Raw genomic sequence first — 16,454 nt, forward strand, 5'->3', positions numbered from 1 at the left:
AATAGAATAGAATAGAATAGAATAGAATAGAATAGAATAGAATAGAAAGTAACAGGTTCCCTGGAGTTACAGGTGTTTGTGATCCACCTGATGTGGGTGTTAGGAACCAAACTTGAGTCCTCTGGAAGATCAGCAAGTGCTCTTAACTGCTGAGCCATCTCTCCAACAACCACCACCCATACTACTTAATGCTTCTGACAGAAAGTTCAAAAAGTTGGAAATGTGCCAATGTTTCTTTTTCGATTTAAGAGGTCAAAGTTCAGATTAAGTGTATAAGAAAGTGACACTGAGGGGCAAGAATGCCCAATGGATAATAGTGCTTGCTGCCAAGCCTAGTGGTCTGAGTTTGATTGGTGGAAATCCCTGGAATCCATGTGTTAGAAGGGGAGAACAAACTCCAGTGGATTGTCTTCTGATCTACACACACACACACCATGGCACACCCTCCCCTCAACACACACAACCATGGCGCGCGCATGCGCACACCCGCACACACACACACACACACACATATAGATAGGTAAATATATGTAATATTTGTATTTAAAAAGTAGTATTGTAGAGAATGAATAGAATGCTTCAACTGATTGTTAATCAGACACATATTACCTGTCACACAGAGGGTGATTCATAAATATTTTGTAGTGAGTTCATCTAGAGCTCTGTTGGATGCCAAAGAATAGAATCAATTTGTTTCAGCAGTTGGAAATTTCTCTAGAGAAAACAGATTTACATTTTTGTCTCACTGCATTGTGTAGGAGTAAGTGCAGCTAAAATATAAGCGTCCACAGTGGTCTGCAGCTCTATTGTGATAAACCCTATTTAAAGGATAAAATGTAGAACAAAGTTGAATATTAAAGCACAAAGTTAATAATGCACACTGTCAGCATAAATAGTCCCACATCAGCCCAACACAGGACGGCAAACTGTAAAATACTGTATGCTAGCAGGAAAACTATATTAAAATGGAGATCATCAACGTCCCTCCATGCTTTGCCACTGCGTGAAGCCTCATGTGTTTATGTATTTTGTGCATTTGTATTGGCATCATGACTGGTTTTCTGGACCCTGAGGAAAACCTTTACAAGTAAAAGCAATAGTAATGCCTCAATAAAACTGTCCACTTCAGAAGTTTACTTCTTGCTTAATTGCTTTTCCCAATGGGCTCTAACATACTTTAAAAATTTTTAAAGATTTTTTAATTATTTATTATGTATACAATGTTTTGTCGGCATATACACCTGTATGCCAGAAGAGAGCACTAGATCTCATTAGAGATGGCTGTGAGCCACCGTGTGGTTTCTGGGAATTGAACTAAGGACCTCTGGAAGAGCAACCAGTGCTCTTAATCTCTGAGCCATCTCTCCAACCCCTACTTTAAATTTCTTGCAGATTAATTGTTCTTAGTTTTTATTTATGTTTTTGAAATGTTTCTTTCTTATGTATCTCGGGGTTTTTGAGACAGCCTCTATTTATGTTGCTGAGGATCTTAAATTCACCATCCTCAGGCCTCTGGCTCCTCTTCCTAGTGCTCAGATTACAGACTTGCGCTATCACGTGTCAGTTTTATTGCTGTTTTAAATTTATATCCTTCTATCTTTCCGATATGTCACATGCACTGTAATTGCCACCATGATGTAGTTTTTCATAAACATGCTTACAGGAAGACCATTTTGTTCAGGCCTGAACCTGAGAACCTAGAACACTGGAAAAAGTAAAGGCTAAGACCCAGAAGGAGGAAGGAATCCCTCCTGACCAGCAAAGGCTGAGCTTTGCTGGTGAGCAGCAGGAAGAAACTCCTTGTCTGACTTTAGAGCTGAGAAGAGGAGGAAGCTCACTCCACTCCCAAGAAGACAGAACTGGAGAGAAAGAAGGTAAAGCTAGCAGTGCTGGAGAACCACACGGTGGATGGGAATGGGCGAGTGAGAGGCCTTCACCTGGAGCCGCGGTTCTCAACCTGTGGGTCATGTATCAGATATCCTGTATGTCAGATGTTTGCAATTCATCACAGCAGCAAAATGACAGTTATGAAGTATCAATGAAATAATTTTGTGGTTGGGGTCATCGCAACACGAGGGACTGTAATAAAGTGTCACAGCATTAGGAAAATTGAGAACCTCTGATCTAGAATGTCGTCACATGAATGTGATGCTGGAGTTTTCAAGCCAATCACTTTGGCAAACATTTTTGTGGCAAGCGTTGTCTGACTTACTGTTTCAATAAACAAGACAAGTAATTGTGTGTGAATTAAAAGATAGAAAGTTAATGCGCAGGTATGCATGTGTAATTTTAAGGAAAGGGCCTATGGAGCCTTAACACTTTCTGCTAAATTGTTGGCAAATAACAGATCTGGGAGAAGGGAGCACTGTGACCAACTGGAGTCACTGGTAATCCCACCAGCCTTCAGTGGATAGTTCCATGGCACAGAGGAAGCCTACGAAAGAGGCTTGTGGGGGGGAAGTGGAGCTGGCAGAGATCAGGGGGAGGTAAGAAAGGGAGGAGAGAGTAGCCAGGGTGCATTAGATGCATTTTGTGTGAAATCATAAAGGAGGAAGACTTAGAGCAAGGCAATGACTAGAATTCGGAGCAATACTTTAAAGCAGTACTGATTCTGTAGAAGTTTATCTGACCTATCTAGTATTCGTTCTTGATGTGTAATGGATGCCTCAAAACACCTGTTGGGGTGAACGTATGTATGTATATATCTGGAGAGAGAGAGAGAGAGAGATTTGAAGGGAGCTGGAGCAATAACTCACTCAGTAAAGTCTTGCAGCACAGGCATAATGACCTGACTAGATCCATAGAACCACATAAAATGCCATGCATGCTGGCCCCAGGTTGTAAGCCGATTGCTGGGGGGTGGGAGGGGGTGACAGACAGAGCCTTGGTTGTTAGGAATCACTTTATTTGGTATGCAATATACATTGAGTAACTGCTGTGCCCATGTACTGGAACAGTCTTGCCATCCTCATGGCACTGGCCTAAAAAGGGATGTAAACAAACAAACAAAACAGAGTAATGTTGCATACCTCACAGAAGCAGGACGCTGTCGTAACAAAAATCTAAAATGTGCGCCACCGATTTCAGGACTGCATGGCAGATGGAAAGGACATTTTCAGTAGAGGCTCCAAAAATAGCAAGGAAACTACTGCAAAGGGCTGAGGGAATAGCAAGAAAATTGCTAAAGGAGCTTAAAAACACAATGACTCACGAGGCAATAAAAGTGCCACTTGATGCACTTTTGGATTTGAGCAAAGAGATTTCAAGCAGACGAGTAAGAGGGCTTAGAATACAATACGATGATTCAAAAGAAGAGATTAATTCAGGAAATAAGTGGCCAATTTGAAAACAGAGATTTTATAGAGGGGTTAGAATTTCCCTAGTCTGTTGAGAGGGAATGAGGGAGGAAGCTACAGCTGGGATACAAAGTAAATAAACTGTAGTTAATATAAAAAAATAAAAATTTAATTTAAAAATAAAAAATAAAAAAAGAATTTCCTTGTCTGGAAAAGAAACTCCTTCTTGTTTCCAAATTCTCAGGCAAAAAAGAAAAATTCTCAAATTTAAGAAAGGACATCAAAGGGTTGCAGAGATATTCATTTGGTTAGAGCACTCCCTGCACAGGCTGGAGGGTCAGACCCCAAGCACTAATTCCAGAACTCTAGAGGTGGAGGAGGAGGATCCCTGGGACAAGCTTGCTGGTTAGACTGAGTCATCAACTCTGGCGCAGGCACAAACTCTGCCTCCGTAAATAAAGTGCACAGAGGTCAAGCAGACGCCTGAAATCTACCTCTTGCTCCCAAATGCATTTACATACATACAAATATGCATAAATATATATATGCAACATGCACACATATGCATGTACACCACAGGAGCTCCACAAGGAGAGCAACAGAAACAAAAAATCTGGATACAGGGGACTTTTCTGAGACTCATACTCCAACCAAGGTCCATGCATGGAGATAACGTAGAACCCCTGCTCAGATGGAGCCCATGGCAGCTCAGTGTCCAAGTGGGAATCCTAGTAATGGGATCAGGAGCTGTCTCTGACATGAACTCAGTGGCTGGCTCTTTGATCACCCACCACTGAGGGGGGAGCAGCCTTATCAGGCCATAGAGGAAGATAATGCAGCCAATCCTGATGAGACCTGATAGGCTAGGGTCAGATGGAAGGGGAGAAGGACCTCCCCTATCATTGGACTGGGGGAGGAGCATAGGAGGAGAAGAGGGAAGAAGGGTGCAGCTGGGAGGGGGCGAGGGAGGGGCTACAGCTGGAATACAAAGTGAATAAATTGGAATTAATAAAACAATTTTTAAAAGAACCAAAAAACAATAAAAATAAAAATAAAAACTCACTGCTGGTACAAGAGCAGTGAATAAAAACCCTGTCCCAGGTTTACATTGCTTGTGTCCATTTGTCTTCATCTCCCACTGTTCACCGTCAGGTTTCCAGGACCCAGCTGAATGGGTTGAGAAACCAAGCCACAGGTTTTGAACAGGCTCATAGTGACAGCCATGAATTCGTTCCAGGAGGAAGCCTCAATTCCATTCAGAAACCAGTTGGCTACTCCCATCCCAGTCGTTCTGCTGCTGTTGGAAGGTTCATAATAAAGCACGAGAGTCCAGCCTGGGTAAAATAGCGGTGTCTGATTTTCAAGAAAACACAATTTGGGATGTGTCCTCTCTGATATTGATATTTTCCTCACATTTTCAATGGATACCTCTTAGGGAAAAGCTGAACCGTACCACTGTGGAAATTGACTCAACTATCAATTCTAGAAGTTAATACAACTCTCTCTCTCTCTCATTTTCACCTGGTCTTTGCACTATCTCTCAACATCTATTTTAAAGAGTGCCTTTAAGTCTTGGCTTTTGACTAAATATGCATTGGCAAACATTCTTTATACTGATAGTAGTTTCACTGTTACCTATTTGATCCCCCAGCTTTTTTCATACCACCCAGTAGTGGAGTGTTACCCATAGGAAACTTAACATAGGACCTTGAGCAGGTTAGGCAAATACTCCACCACTGAGCTGCATCTCCAGTCCAAAGTTTTGTTTTAATAAGTACAGCACATTTGGGGTTAAAGAGATGGCTGAGCAGGTAAGAGCACTAGCTGTTCTTCCACAGGACCAGGGTGAGAACTAGCTGCTCTTCCACAGGGCCAGGGTTAGATTCCCAGTACCACATGGTGGTTCACAATCTTCTGTAATTCAGGCTCAGGGGATCAGATGCCTTCTTCTGACCTGTGGACACAAGGCACACAGGGGTGCATATGACATACATGCAGATAAAACTCACACATCACACACATAAATTAATTAATTAAAATAAAGTACAGTTGTGCATTAAACAAGTTGGTGAATTTTAGGAAGGGGAGGTAAAAAGCGGACCTATAAAAAGTAAATCAAGCTAGCTCACAGACATTATCTGGGAATAAAGGATATTACTTCTAATTACATGCTTGAGAAGCAGAAGAGGAGGGAAGAAGTTATTAGCAAATTTCAGTGTTGTTCCTCATAAGAGACATGAAAAATTACTCAGGGTCTGACATAATAGCATCAGTATATAAACAGCCAAACATATCTCATCAGTGAAATAAAACTCAGAGGGAACAAATAAAGGGAATATTTCTGTAAGATATGCATGCACATATATATCAATATGTAAATATGGCAGAACTAAGGGGGGAAACAGTGTGGGCATGATTTTATTTCACGTTATTAAAGAATGCTTAGTACTAATGAAGTCTGAAATGAGAAGAACTTCTGAATGGATGAGACTGAACAGGAAGATGTCACCACACTACAGCACATTTATCAGAAGGGTCCCAGGCTCCAATGTCTTCAGAAGCTCAGAGAAGCTGGCTGCTACGAGTATGAAGGCATCACACGTATCTATGTGTACAATTATTAAAACTCCGTATTTTTACCTCACCTGTCCTAGGGCGTCAGTCAGGGGCCTGATAGGTGATCTAGGCTGAATGCTGCTCAGCTCTAGCCATTTTTTGGCACTGGAGAACGTAGGTCCACTGTTTCTAGATCTTTCCCTTTTTTGTTTGTTTTGGGGATTTTGTCTTGTTTTCGCTTTTGTTGATTCTTTGTGAATTTCACATTATGCACCCTAATCCCAACTCCTTTCTCAGTCCTTCCATATCCACCCTCCACCCTTGTAACCGTCCCCCAAAAAGAAAATTAAAGTCTCAATGTGGAAGCTGCAAGCTGCAGTGTCACTGTTTGTCATACATTATACATAGAATATACGCCCTTGTCCACATAGCTTTACTTGCAAATGTTCGTTGCGATGGTCAGGTTCGAGGCCTCTGGCTTCTGCTATCAATACTGGGACTCCTCTCAGTTGTGTGTGTCATGGAGCTGCTGCAGCTTTGGATCTGCAGGACCAGCCACTTCACGCGCTGCAGCAGCTCATAGGTGTGGGGGATGTTGGGATGGGCCATCGGAGAGCCCTGCTCGGAAAGGTCCCAACTACTAAAGTTACCTTGTTCTTGCTGCCTTTGAGAGCAGGCAAGCCGCACAATCTCAGTCCCTTTTGACCGTGACATTCCATAATCAAAAGAACTCTAGGTTTGCCGGGAGTGCAGCTGCATGCTTCCACACAGCACCTGATGGGTCAGAGGTTTGGGGGCAAAGGCAAAATGACCTGGACCAAGAGGTCCCCGCTCTTCTCTTCTGACCTGGAGGCCCTGCTTTCAAAAGTCTCCACAAAACACTAGACTAAGCCAGCTCCTAGTTCCAGATCCCGAAGTGACCCCTGGACCTAAGACCTACCTCCAGAGTCCAGAACTCACCAGATAAGGCTATAACCCAGTATCTCACCATCACATCACAACTTCACCCCCACTCCCCTTTAAGAAGCCCCTACCCAAGCCCAAACTTGTAACTTCACTGACCTCATCCTGTGAGCTCAGTGAATCAGAGAGATGCCCTCAATAAACCTGTTTTTTTAGTATAATTTGGCTCAGTTCAATTTATTATGTTTCTGGAGAAGCCATTCAGCATGAAGTGCAGATTCTACAGAGAGACATTTCTTCAAGGTTCAGACAGTTTCAAAACAATTTTTCAGCCTCTATCTATTGACCCAAATATGGCAAGGCTTTGCTGAAACATTTCAAAGGCAGACCACAAAGGCTTTACTATCTATTTTCCTTAAAGCTAGACATAAAGGCTTTACTATACATTTCACTACATACAACTTTACATATTTATGTAAAATCAAGAAACCATGTTTGCTACACATACACTATACAGTTTCGGAGGCATGCTAGTGGTCTGAGCTACTTTCCAGTCTATGTTGGCTTCCTGTTGCGGTTTGTTTTAATTATCTGCTTTACATAGTCTGCAATCACCTGGGAGAAGGGACTCTGAGATTGCCTATAGGGATTTTCTTAATTACATTAAGTGATGATGGATTGTCTTAGTTAGGTTTTCATAGCTGTAAAGAGCCACCATGACCATGGCAACTCTTATAAAGGACATTTAATTGGGACTGGCTTAAAGTTTCAAAGGTTTAGTCCATTATCGTCACGGCGGGGAGCACAGCAGCATACAGGAAGACATGATGCTAGAGAAGGAGCTGAGATTTCTACATCTTGATCCACAGGCAGCGGAACCACTGTGCTCCACACTGAGCAAAGCTTGAGCATAGGAAACCTCAAAGCCCACCTCCACAATGACACACTTCCTTCCACAAGGCCACACCTACTCCAACAAGGCCACATCTCCTAATGGTGACATTCCCCATGGGCCAAGCATTCAAACACGTGACTCTATGAGGGCTCTACCTGGTCAAACCACCACATGGATCCACCGCTGTGGGTGGCTCCACCGCCTGGGCTTGGAGTCCTAGACTGAATAAAAAGATGTTGAGCACTGGCGTGCTCTCACTGCATTCTGCTCTTGTCTGTGGATGCAATGTGCCCAGTTCTCTCAATTTCCTGCCCTGTGATTTCCCTTCTTACCAACATGAACTCTTTCTCCATTAATTTGCTTCTGTCAGAATAATTTATCACAGAAACTGCAGAGCTACTCAAACACCTGTGGACAGACTGAAAATGAAATGGGTGGGCAGGCTCCAGAAGTACACAAGAGCAGACGGCCTACGTTTTAGCAAGGGTTCCTGCTTTTTAGTTTACAGGACTGGAGCTATGGGCTGCATTCCTGTTAAACTCTATTATGTGCTTCCTTACAAATCTGTTGTCCCTCAGTGGGTGATCTAACACCTGCTCACTCTCCTTTTTCCACGGGTTCACCCCTAAGTCAGACCTCTAAATACAGCCGGTCAGTGGAAATCAGCCCAGGCCAAACTGCATGAGCTCTCCTGGACTGGTATTATAGACCAGGCTGTCCTTGAACTCACAGAGCTCCTCCTGCCTCTGCCTCCTGAGTGCTGGGATTAAAGCTGTGCACCACCACGCCCTGCCACAGTGTTTTGTTTGTTTTTTTAATTTTCCCTTATCCTTATTTTGATGTTTTTTTTTTTCCTCTCAGAATCTTCCCACCTTATTTCATGTTCATTCTCTCAACAGAACAAGGAAAAAATGAAAACCCAAACAAACAACCCAGTAAGACAAAAATGCTAAAAAAAACACATAAAATTAAAAAAAAAAGTCCACGAAGAACCAACCAACCAACCGAGAAATGCATGAGGTTTATTTTGTTGGCCAACCTCTCTGAGCACACAGCCTGCCCTGGAGTTTGGTTGTTATACTTGATGTCACACTGCTCTTAACTGGGCCCACTGGATGACCATGGGCCCAGCCACTGTCTCATTTCCACTGCTGCACCTACCCATTCCTGTGGTGCCATTACTTACAGCGTCAGTGTACCAGGTATCTGAAGAAAACACCTTTTAGTACCTTCACTCATCTGGCTCTCAGTTGAGTTCATGGAGATGCTTGAGAAACTGTGGACCCAGCACAGCACGCATGTCAGATGACAGGTCATCACTGTACCCATGCAGGCCATTCCCAAGAACTTCACAGCTCTGCGCCTGGATTTTTCACCATGGACAGAATGAAGTCCCCATCTTTTCTTAAGGGGCATTTATGTGTCTTTTGTATGTTTTCTTAAGCTTGTATAACATTTGGTGGGTGTGTCACTGTAGTATTTTCAAGGAGGGTGAGCAAAGTAACCAAGGTCCTAGGTCTGCATCCTTGACAAACATCTTCGTGATGCAGGTGCTTGCATAGGGTTTGCAGAATTTCAAGCTTTCTAATTTAATGCTCATTAAGCATCTTTCAGATGTGTGCTCCTCCAAGTGTTGACACACTCTCAGTGTAATGTGTTACACAAGTGCTAGGTATTTTAGAATAACCAAACAAAAGAGAAAAATGAAGTAGATAAATCCAAAGTATCTTGGATTTTTAAAATCGATTTTAAATTCATACATGAGGTGCATATCAAGTAGCTAACCCTGGTAGTTCAAAGAACCTTTCTCGTATTTGCCCTTTCCCTTGACTAAGCCCTCTAGGATGCCTCTAGCTCTCACTAGTCTCCTTTGCTCTCATTACCCTCCACATGCACTTTCACTGCCGTGCAAGGAAAATTACTTGTCCTTTAATATTTCTTTTTTCACACTATGGGACTTTTATATTTAGGTAAGTCAAAATAGTATTTATCATTATTCAGAAGCCTCTGGTGGTACAGGGTCCATCCTTTGTTCTTTCAGAGGTCATCATTCGAGCACTAAAGACAGAAGAGCTTGAAAAAATGCTAAGCAATGATTTATAACCAAATCTGAATATAGTAAGATATTTCTAGGCAGATCCTACTAGCTTCCACCCAGTTATATGGCTCTAGGTCCAACTGCTAGAAGCTGGGAAATACAATCTCCCAAGAGGTCTAATGGAAGCCATGCATGAGGCAACTTTTTCTCTTATTTCTAAGGGCATTTTCCTGGATTGAAATTTCTATATAGTGAGGCCTGTTTTGCAAACAAGGTATGATAGGGGATGGAGCAATGGCTCAGCAGTTAAGAGCACTTGCTGCTTTGGCAGAGGATCCAGGTTTGCTCCACACCTACAGTGGCTCACATCCATTCCTAACTCCTGTTCTAGGGCATCTGATCCCCTTTTCTGGATCAGAAGGTTCTGGTTGACTTTCCACCAATGGGAGGTATTTGTGGAGAATTGGAAAGGATGAAGCAAGCAACCTTTAGCTCACCACATTTGGTTGGTAGGTGTCTTAGTTACTGTTTTATTGCTCTGAAAATACCTGATGGTCAAGGCAATTCTTACAAAAGAAAGCATTTAATAGAGGGCCTGCTAGTTGGGAAAGTGGTGGTACATGTCGATATCCCAGCACTTGAGAGGCAGAAGCAGGTGGATCTACAAGTTCAAGGCCAGCCTGATCTATAGAGTGGGTTTCAGGACAGCCAAGGCTACACAAAGAAACCCTGCCTCAAAAACAAACAAAACGAAAAACACGGCTTGCTTAGTTTCAGAGAGTAAGTCATGCTCACTATGGCAAAAAACAAGGCAATAAGCAGGCAGGCAGACACTGGGCCCGGCATGGGCTTTTCAAACCTCAAAGCCCACGCCCAGGGACACCTCCTCCAACAAGATCATGCTTCCTAATTCAACAGTTCCAATAACTGGGGACCAAGTATTCACACATGAGCCTACAGGGACAGTTCTCACTCCGAACACCACAGCACAGCAGACACAGAAGAAGGCAGAAGTGTGTAAAAATACTACTGCGGATGCTCTGGTTTGCGCTGCACATAGATTACTGGTGATGAATTTTCTACAGCTAGCAGCAGCACAAACAGCTGAATGCTAATACAGGAAGGACTGGCTTACCCTAACCTGAGTACAAATGTCTGAGAAGGAAGTTGCACTCTTCTCATTAATTCTTTCAAGAAGTTCCTTTCATTATTTCAAATTCAGTAAAACTGCTTTAATCCATTAGCTTCATATAAGTTCCAGACAAGATATTATTTATAAAGTTAGATCTATTATCAGGAAGATTTGAAATTTTTAAAACTGTGTTGTACTTAATAGTATCATTTACTCATCTGTTTTCGAAAAGTAGTTACACATAATCTACACACATTAGTATTCAACAGTCACTTTTAGCTCATTGACAAGGCTAAACACTGATGACCACTAAAATGATTCATGATCATCTGGCTTTTTAAGTTATTTTTTAAAATTGGAGGTGAAATATAATTAATTATTTTATTTTACATGCAATTGGTGTTTGACTCGCATATATGTCTGTATGAGGGCGTCGAATCCCCTGGAACTGGAGTGACAGACAGTTGTGAGCTGCCATGTGGATGCTGGGAATTGAACCTTGGTCCTCTGGAAGAGCAGCCAGTGCTCTTAACCTCTGAGAGATCTCTCAAGACAGAGGAGCACAATTTTTATAAATATCCTTTGATCCATACAGCTCTCTTTCGGAAGGCAGAGTCCATTACGGTAGAATCAGAAACCAGTTCTCACACAGTCTCGATTACAGCAGCAATTTCCTTGAACTGTCTGTAGAAATTCTGGAGAGAAAGGGGAAATATTAATTTTGCTTTTCAAGGCTATTTACATAGTTCTTTTATTATTTCTAACCACCAGATACATGCTGTCTGAATTTTAAAATTATATTCTTGGTGAAAATCATTGAAAGCAAACATTCGTAGGCAAGAGGGCTCAGAATACATAGCGAATGTCAGACAACTGCCAGGATGACCTCATCTAACAAACACGAAGAAACGGCACCTGAAGAAAACATTACATATGTATCTACTCCTGCAGGTGTCTCAGTGTTCACGGGGCAGTCTCAGAAGGAAGACCACGCACAGCAACGTGCAAATCCTTGACAGGTATGCACAGTAGTTGCATGTAACATCTACATATATGTGCTCACTATTTGACATATTGTAGGCATAAGCATATCCATGATGGAATCTCTCACCTATGAAAGAAGAAATCCTGACATTTCTAATCCAGATGAATCCAGAGGAAACTATGTTAAAGACAAGCCACACACAGCACCACAGACACTATAAGATCTTACTTCTATTAAGGACGCTGAGGTCACAGATAGAGAATACTGAAGGTGGTTGGTGGGCGCTGGGGTGGGGAAAGAGTGAAGATGTTGACTAAGGGAGCTAACTGAGCTATAAAAGTTCTGAGGATCTGATGCACAGAACGCTGAGTATAGTAAATAACAGCGCATTGTGAGAGGTTGGGAGCGTAGAATTTTAAGTGCTCTCAGCGCAAACATTCACACACACTGCATGGTAATACACGTGATAATTATCTTCATGGACACAATCACTGCACAACACATATTTTTACCAAATCAGTGTACACATTGAGAACATACAATTTTTTTATTTATCAATTATTCTACAACGATGCTTCAGGAAGAAGGTGATCTACTTACTAATAAAGAAAAACATGTAGAGGTGGAATGAGAAAGCAGAGTTCTGCTCAGGGGAAGGCAGGACCTGCACATGTGAATGCCTGAAATGCCCGAGGCTGAGCTGCTCTTTCGGTCGGTGACTACATACTAGATTGCCTTTTCCCACACCCCATTTCTTCAAACACATATCAACATTAGTAGGAACAAATGTGTGCAGTCTTGTCTATCAAGAGCCCTTTAACATACAATTTATAAAGAGGAAATCAAAGGTCAGACAGTGGTATGGGAAAAATGTTTCCAGAAGCCCAGGATGGGGAGGGAAAGCCTTGGCTTAGAGTCAGAGCACCTACCTAGCATGAGCGAGGCCCTAGGTGTGATCCCTACCACATATGCAAATAAAAAGGAAAGCTCAGGGCTGGAGAGATGGCTCCACAGTCGTGAGCACTACCTGCTCTCCCAGAATTCCAGCGGCACTCACATGACCGCTTACAACTGTCTGAAACTCTCAGTACCATGTGATCTGATACTCTGTCCTGGTCTCACTGGGTACTTCATGCACATTGTGCACAGACATACAAGCAGACAAAATACCCATATACTTAAAATAAAGCAAATAAAAGATTCCAGATTCCAGAACCAGTGCATTTTTATTCTAAAAAAAAAAAAAAAAAAAAAATCTTTTAATTTCCATTTCCTTCAGTATGGCTGCTTTTCTAGAGTGTTCAACTTTCCTTTGAGAACTGCTGCTGCTAATGCGGGCTTACAGCAAACCAAACCAAAACTATACACAACAGATTAGCTAATTATAGTATCAGCTAACAGTAAATATCTTTCATCATATACATTCAAGAGTAAATTAGACTTAGTGTTCACTCCTGTTTTCTTCCTTGGGAAAAAAGTGAGTAAATTGATAATATAAATAGCCTAAGTTTAAGCATAAACTACTGAGTTACTTAAATCTCTAGCTAATAAGACTGGCCAATAAGTATTTGATCTGAACTGCATTTTCTAGTCATTAGTCTAAAAACTCAATGTCATTCAATGAAAAGATTAGTTTTGCTTAAAAAACCTGAGGAAAAAAAAATAATAAAGTTAACTACAAAGTAAATATCCTGCAGAGAAGATGAAATATTCCTAAATACATCCATCAAAAGCTGTTACAGTAATTAAATGGCACCATACAACAACTTGGCACATTTTACTGAAAAAAACAAAACAAAAAAAAAAAAAACCTAAACTCCCAGAGAAAATAACTTTAGACTGTGTTTTAGTATGAACCACTACATGTAAGGTACATCAACTTGCAGGTAAATAAAATTTCCCTTAAGAAAGACAATATACAGCTTTTGAAACAGCATCGATACTTAAATTTGTGAGTTAAACTACAAACCTGAAACTGCGGAATTGTCATTTCGATGGTCTTGCTGTTTACTTGGCCAGAATGATCTGCCACTTTTAGCATCACTGCCACGTAAGGATACTTGAGGGATCTGCAGCTGTCTGAGCTCACAGCCATGCCCAGTTTCCACTGAAAATCTATAAGCTTTAACACAGCGGCACAAAGATCACGTGAGAAACACCACTGCCTTGAACAAATACTTCATTTCTCTGTGCTCAGTCTTGAATTTGTTTCAATATTGGTCAGTCTAAGAAAATAGCTTCATTTATGTTGACAGGCAAAACAAATGGTCAAATGGCAATGGAGAAAACAAAAGTGCATAAGGATAGTCAGAGAACAAGTGGAGAAAAGGAAGAAGGCACACAAAAAAATCCCCAAGTTTCTACCAGATGTTTAACAGAAGTAAAAACTGCAGCAAAGTGGCTTTTTGTTACAGGCTTAACTTCTGCTCAGGCACATGGAAGTCAAAGGACAACTTGAGTTAAGTTTCTTTTCTGCCTCACCACGTGTGCCCAGATGAACTAAGTCATTACACTTGGCAGCAAGCACGTTTACCCAATGAGCCACCTCACTGGCACCCCAAGTGCTTTGGAGCATTTTTCACATTCCTTCCTGTCATGAAACAAAAGATGGGTGACATGGTCCTTATACCCGCCTGAGGCACGTGTGGAAACCCTCCTATTGTTTCTTCACTACAGTGCTAAGGTCAAACCTACTATTACAGTGAGTGGTGATGATGATGTGGCTTTAGATTTCATCAGTCCTCACAACACGCCAGGTGACGCACTATGCAGAGTGCCCACGTGGCCGTGCCCCACTGATTCGCCTCGGCGTTACAGGTTATTATTTCCATTCTGCACGTGACAAAACCCAGTTTCAGAGAGGTGACATAATGGGCTCAAGGTCCCACAGGAACAGAAAACCCTGTCTGACCCTAAACATCTAGTTCCTCATGCTGATTCTTCACTGTTGAAAGGGTATCAAAGAGAACTGGATAAATGCACTTCATACTGACCCTAAAACATTGGTGGAAAAATTTTTCCGCCTTACTTCCCAAGATGACATGATGCCTGACACTCAAAATACCCTTCCTGACTGGCTGCTTGCTCCCTTCTGCAGAGAAATTAATGTATGCCTTGGAATACCAGTCCTCGGACAGACACAAGAGGAGGTGCTGACTGTGCAGTTTCTAACCATCAGGAACAAGTAATAACTTCCAAGGTCCCTGCATGCTGAACTAGAAATCACAAGTCCGTTGCTTTTCACAATGAAAAAAATGGTTTTGTTTACTTGTAGTTCCTTGGGCACATGGAGGTCACAAGACAACCTGAATTAAGTTTGTTTTCTGCCTCACCACGTGTTCCTGGGATGGACTCAAGTTTACTTATCACGCTTGGCAGCAAGCACGTTGACCCAAGGAGCCACCTCACTGGCTCTGTAATTTTCCTCAGAAAGGTGTGAAACAGCTTATTACCAAGTGTGTGTCGATGTCCCGTGTCACCCTCCATCCACCCCAGCTTGTGGTTTTGGAGATAAGAGTTTTCTACAAAGCCCAGAATGGCCTCACAATTGTGGTGACCTTCCTATTTCAGCCACCTAGGTGCTGGAATTATAGGCACACACACCTAGGCTGGTAGATTTATTTGCAATAAATTAAGTTATGCAACATGTTTAAGATTGTATTTTCAGCTGTGTCAGAACTATGCAAAAAAAAAACAAAATTCAAAACTGAATCATATTTTTAAACTCACTATTAATTCTAATAGTCTTGTAAATTACCTTGGCTTTCCTTGTGTATATAATCATATGACCAATCAAAAGGTGAATGGTTATAGGGAAGGGATTATAGCACACTTGTCACTCGGATACGTCCATGGCCTAATCACACAGGCTTTCTCATGTGAGAAAGCAGATATTAAAGACTTAACAAAGTTAAGACCTCAAGCTGTATTTTCCTGGATGTGATCCCAATGTAATCACAGTCTTTGTAGAAGGAAGGCGAGAGAGTAAATGTCAGAAGAGGAAGCAGGGATTGGAACAATGCACAGGCCACAAACTAGAGAGGAAACCAGCTCAGAACACAGAAAAGGACAAACAAGAGACCTCTCCCTGAAGCCACAGCAAAACCCTCCTTCCCCTTGGCCCTGTAAAACTGATTTTATACTTCTGACTTCCAGAACTCTAAGGGATGGACTCGTATTGATTTAAGGTGGAAGTTTCCTAAAATAAACAAACAAACACTTTATAGCCCAGTACAGTTTGGTTTCAGAGCATCTTTAATAGAACATATAAAGCGAATGGACAAAATAACTGGAGATTGAACGGTAATAATAAACTCAGCTCAGGTTGGAGAGACGGCTTGGTGGTTAAAAGCACTCATTTCTCTTCCTCAGGACCTCGGTTCAGTTTCCAGTACCCACATGGCAGCTCATAACCCCATCTATAACTCCAATTCTGATCTCCAGAAGCCCATAAAATGTTATACAGACACATAAAAATAAATCTTAAAACAAAAACAACAAAATTTGTCTAACTCATAGACTGTTCAGCAAAACCATGCAGGTTTTGGTGTCACATAATGGCCTCTCAGGAATCTTCCAAAGCAAAAGCAAGATAAGCCAGACAGGTCTAGGTTCTAAATCCAGCTACTTGGGATGCAGGGGCTAAAGGA

General features: G+C 41.8%; 1 protein-coding gene across 2 annotated transcripts; it reads right to left on the bottom strand.

Annotated features, from left to right (window-relative positions):
* Positions 1-4,390: 4,390 nt before the first annotated feature.
* On the bottom strand, positions 4,391-15,104 carry Commd6 (COMM domain containing 6). Of its 2 annotated transcripts, XR_008720444.1 has the most exons (3): positions 13,775-15,104; positions 11,211-11,515; positions 4,391-5,250 (listed from the first exon to the last, which is right to left on the bottom strand). XR_008720444.1 is itself a non-coding variant. In XM_055609757.1 (2 exons), exons 1-2 carry the CDS (start codon positions 13,898-13,900, stop codon positions 11,465-11,467), a joined length of 177 nt encoding a protein of 58 aa, XP_055465732.1. In that variant the 5' UTR covers positions 13,901-15,104; the 3' UTR covers positions 10,958-11,464. The 2 variants fall into 2 exon arrangements, 1 of the variants encoding a protein (XP_055465732.1); XM_055609757.1 differs by lacking the exon at positions 4,391-5,250 and having other exon boundaries at positions 10,958-11,515.
* Between the last annotated feature and the right edge of the window lie 1,350 nt (positions 15,105-16,454).

The sequence above is a fragment of the Psammomys obesus genome, unplaced genomic scaffold (genome assembly GCF_907164565.1).
Source record: "Psammomys obesus unplaced genomic scaffold, mPsaObe1.curated_primary_1811, whole genome shotgun sequence".
In the NCBI taxonomy this organism is placed as follows: Eukaryota; Metazoa; Chordata; class Mammalia; order Rodentia; family Muridae; genus Psammomys; species Psammomys obesus.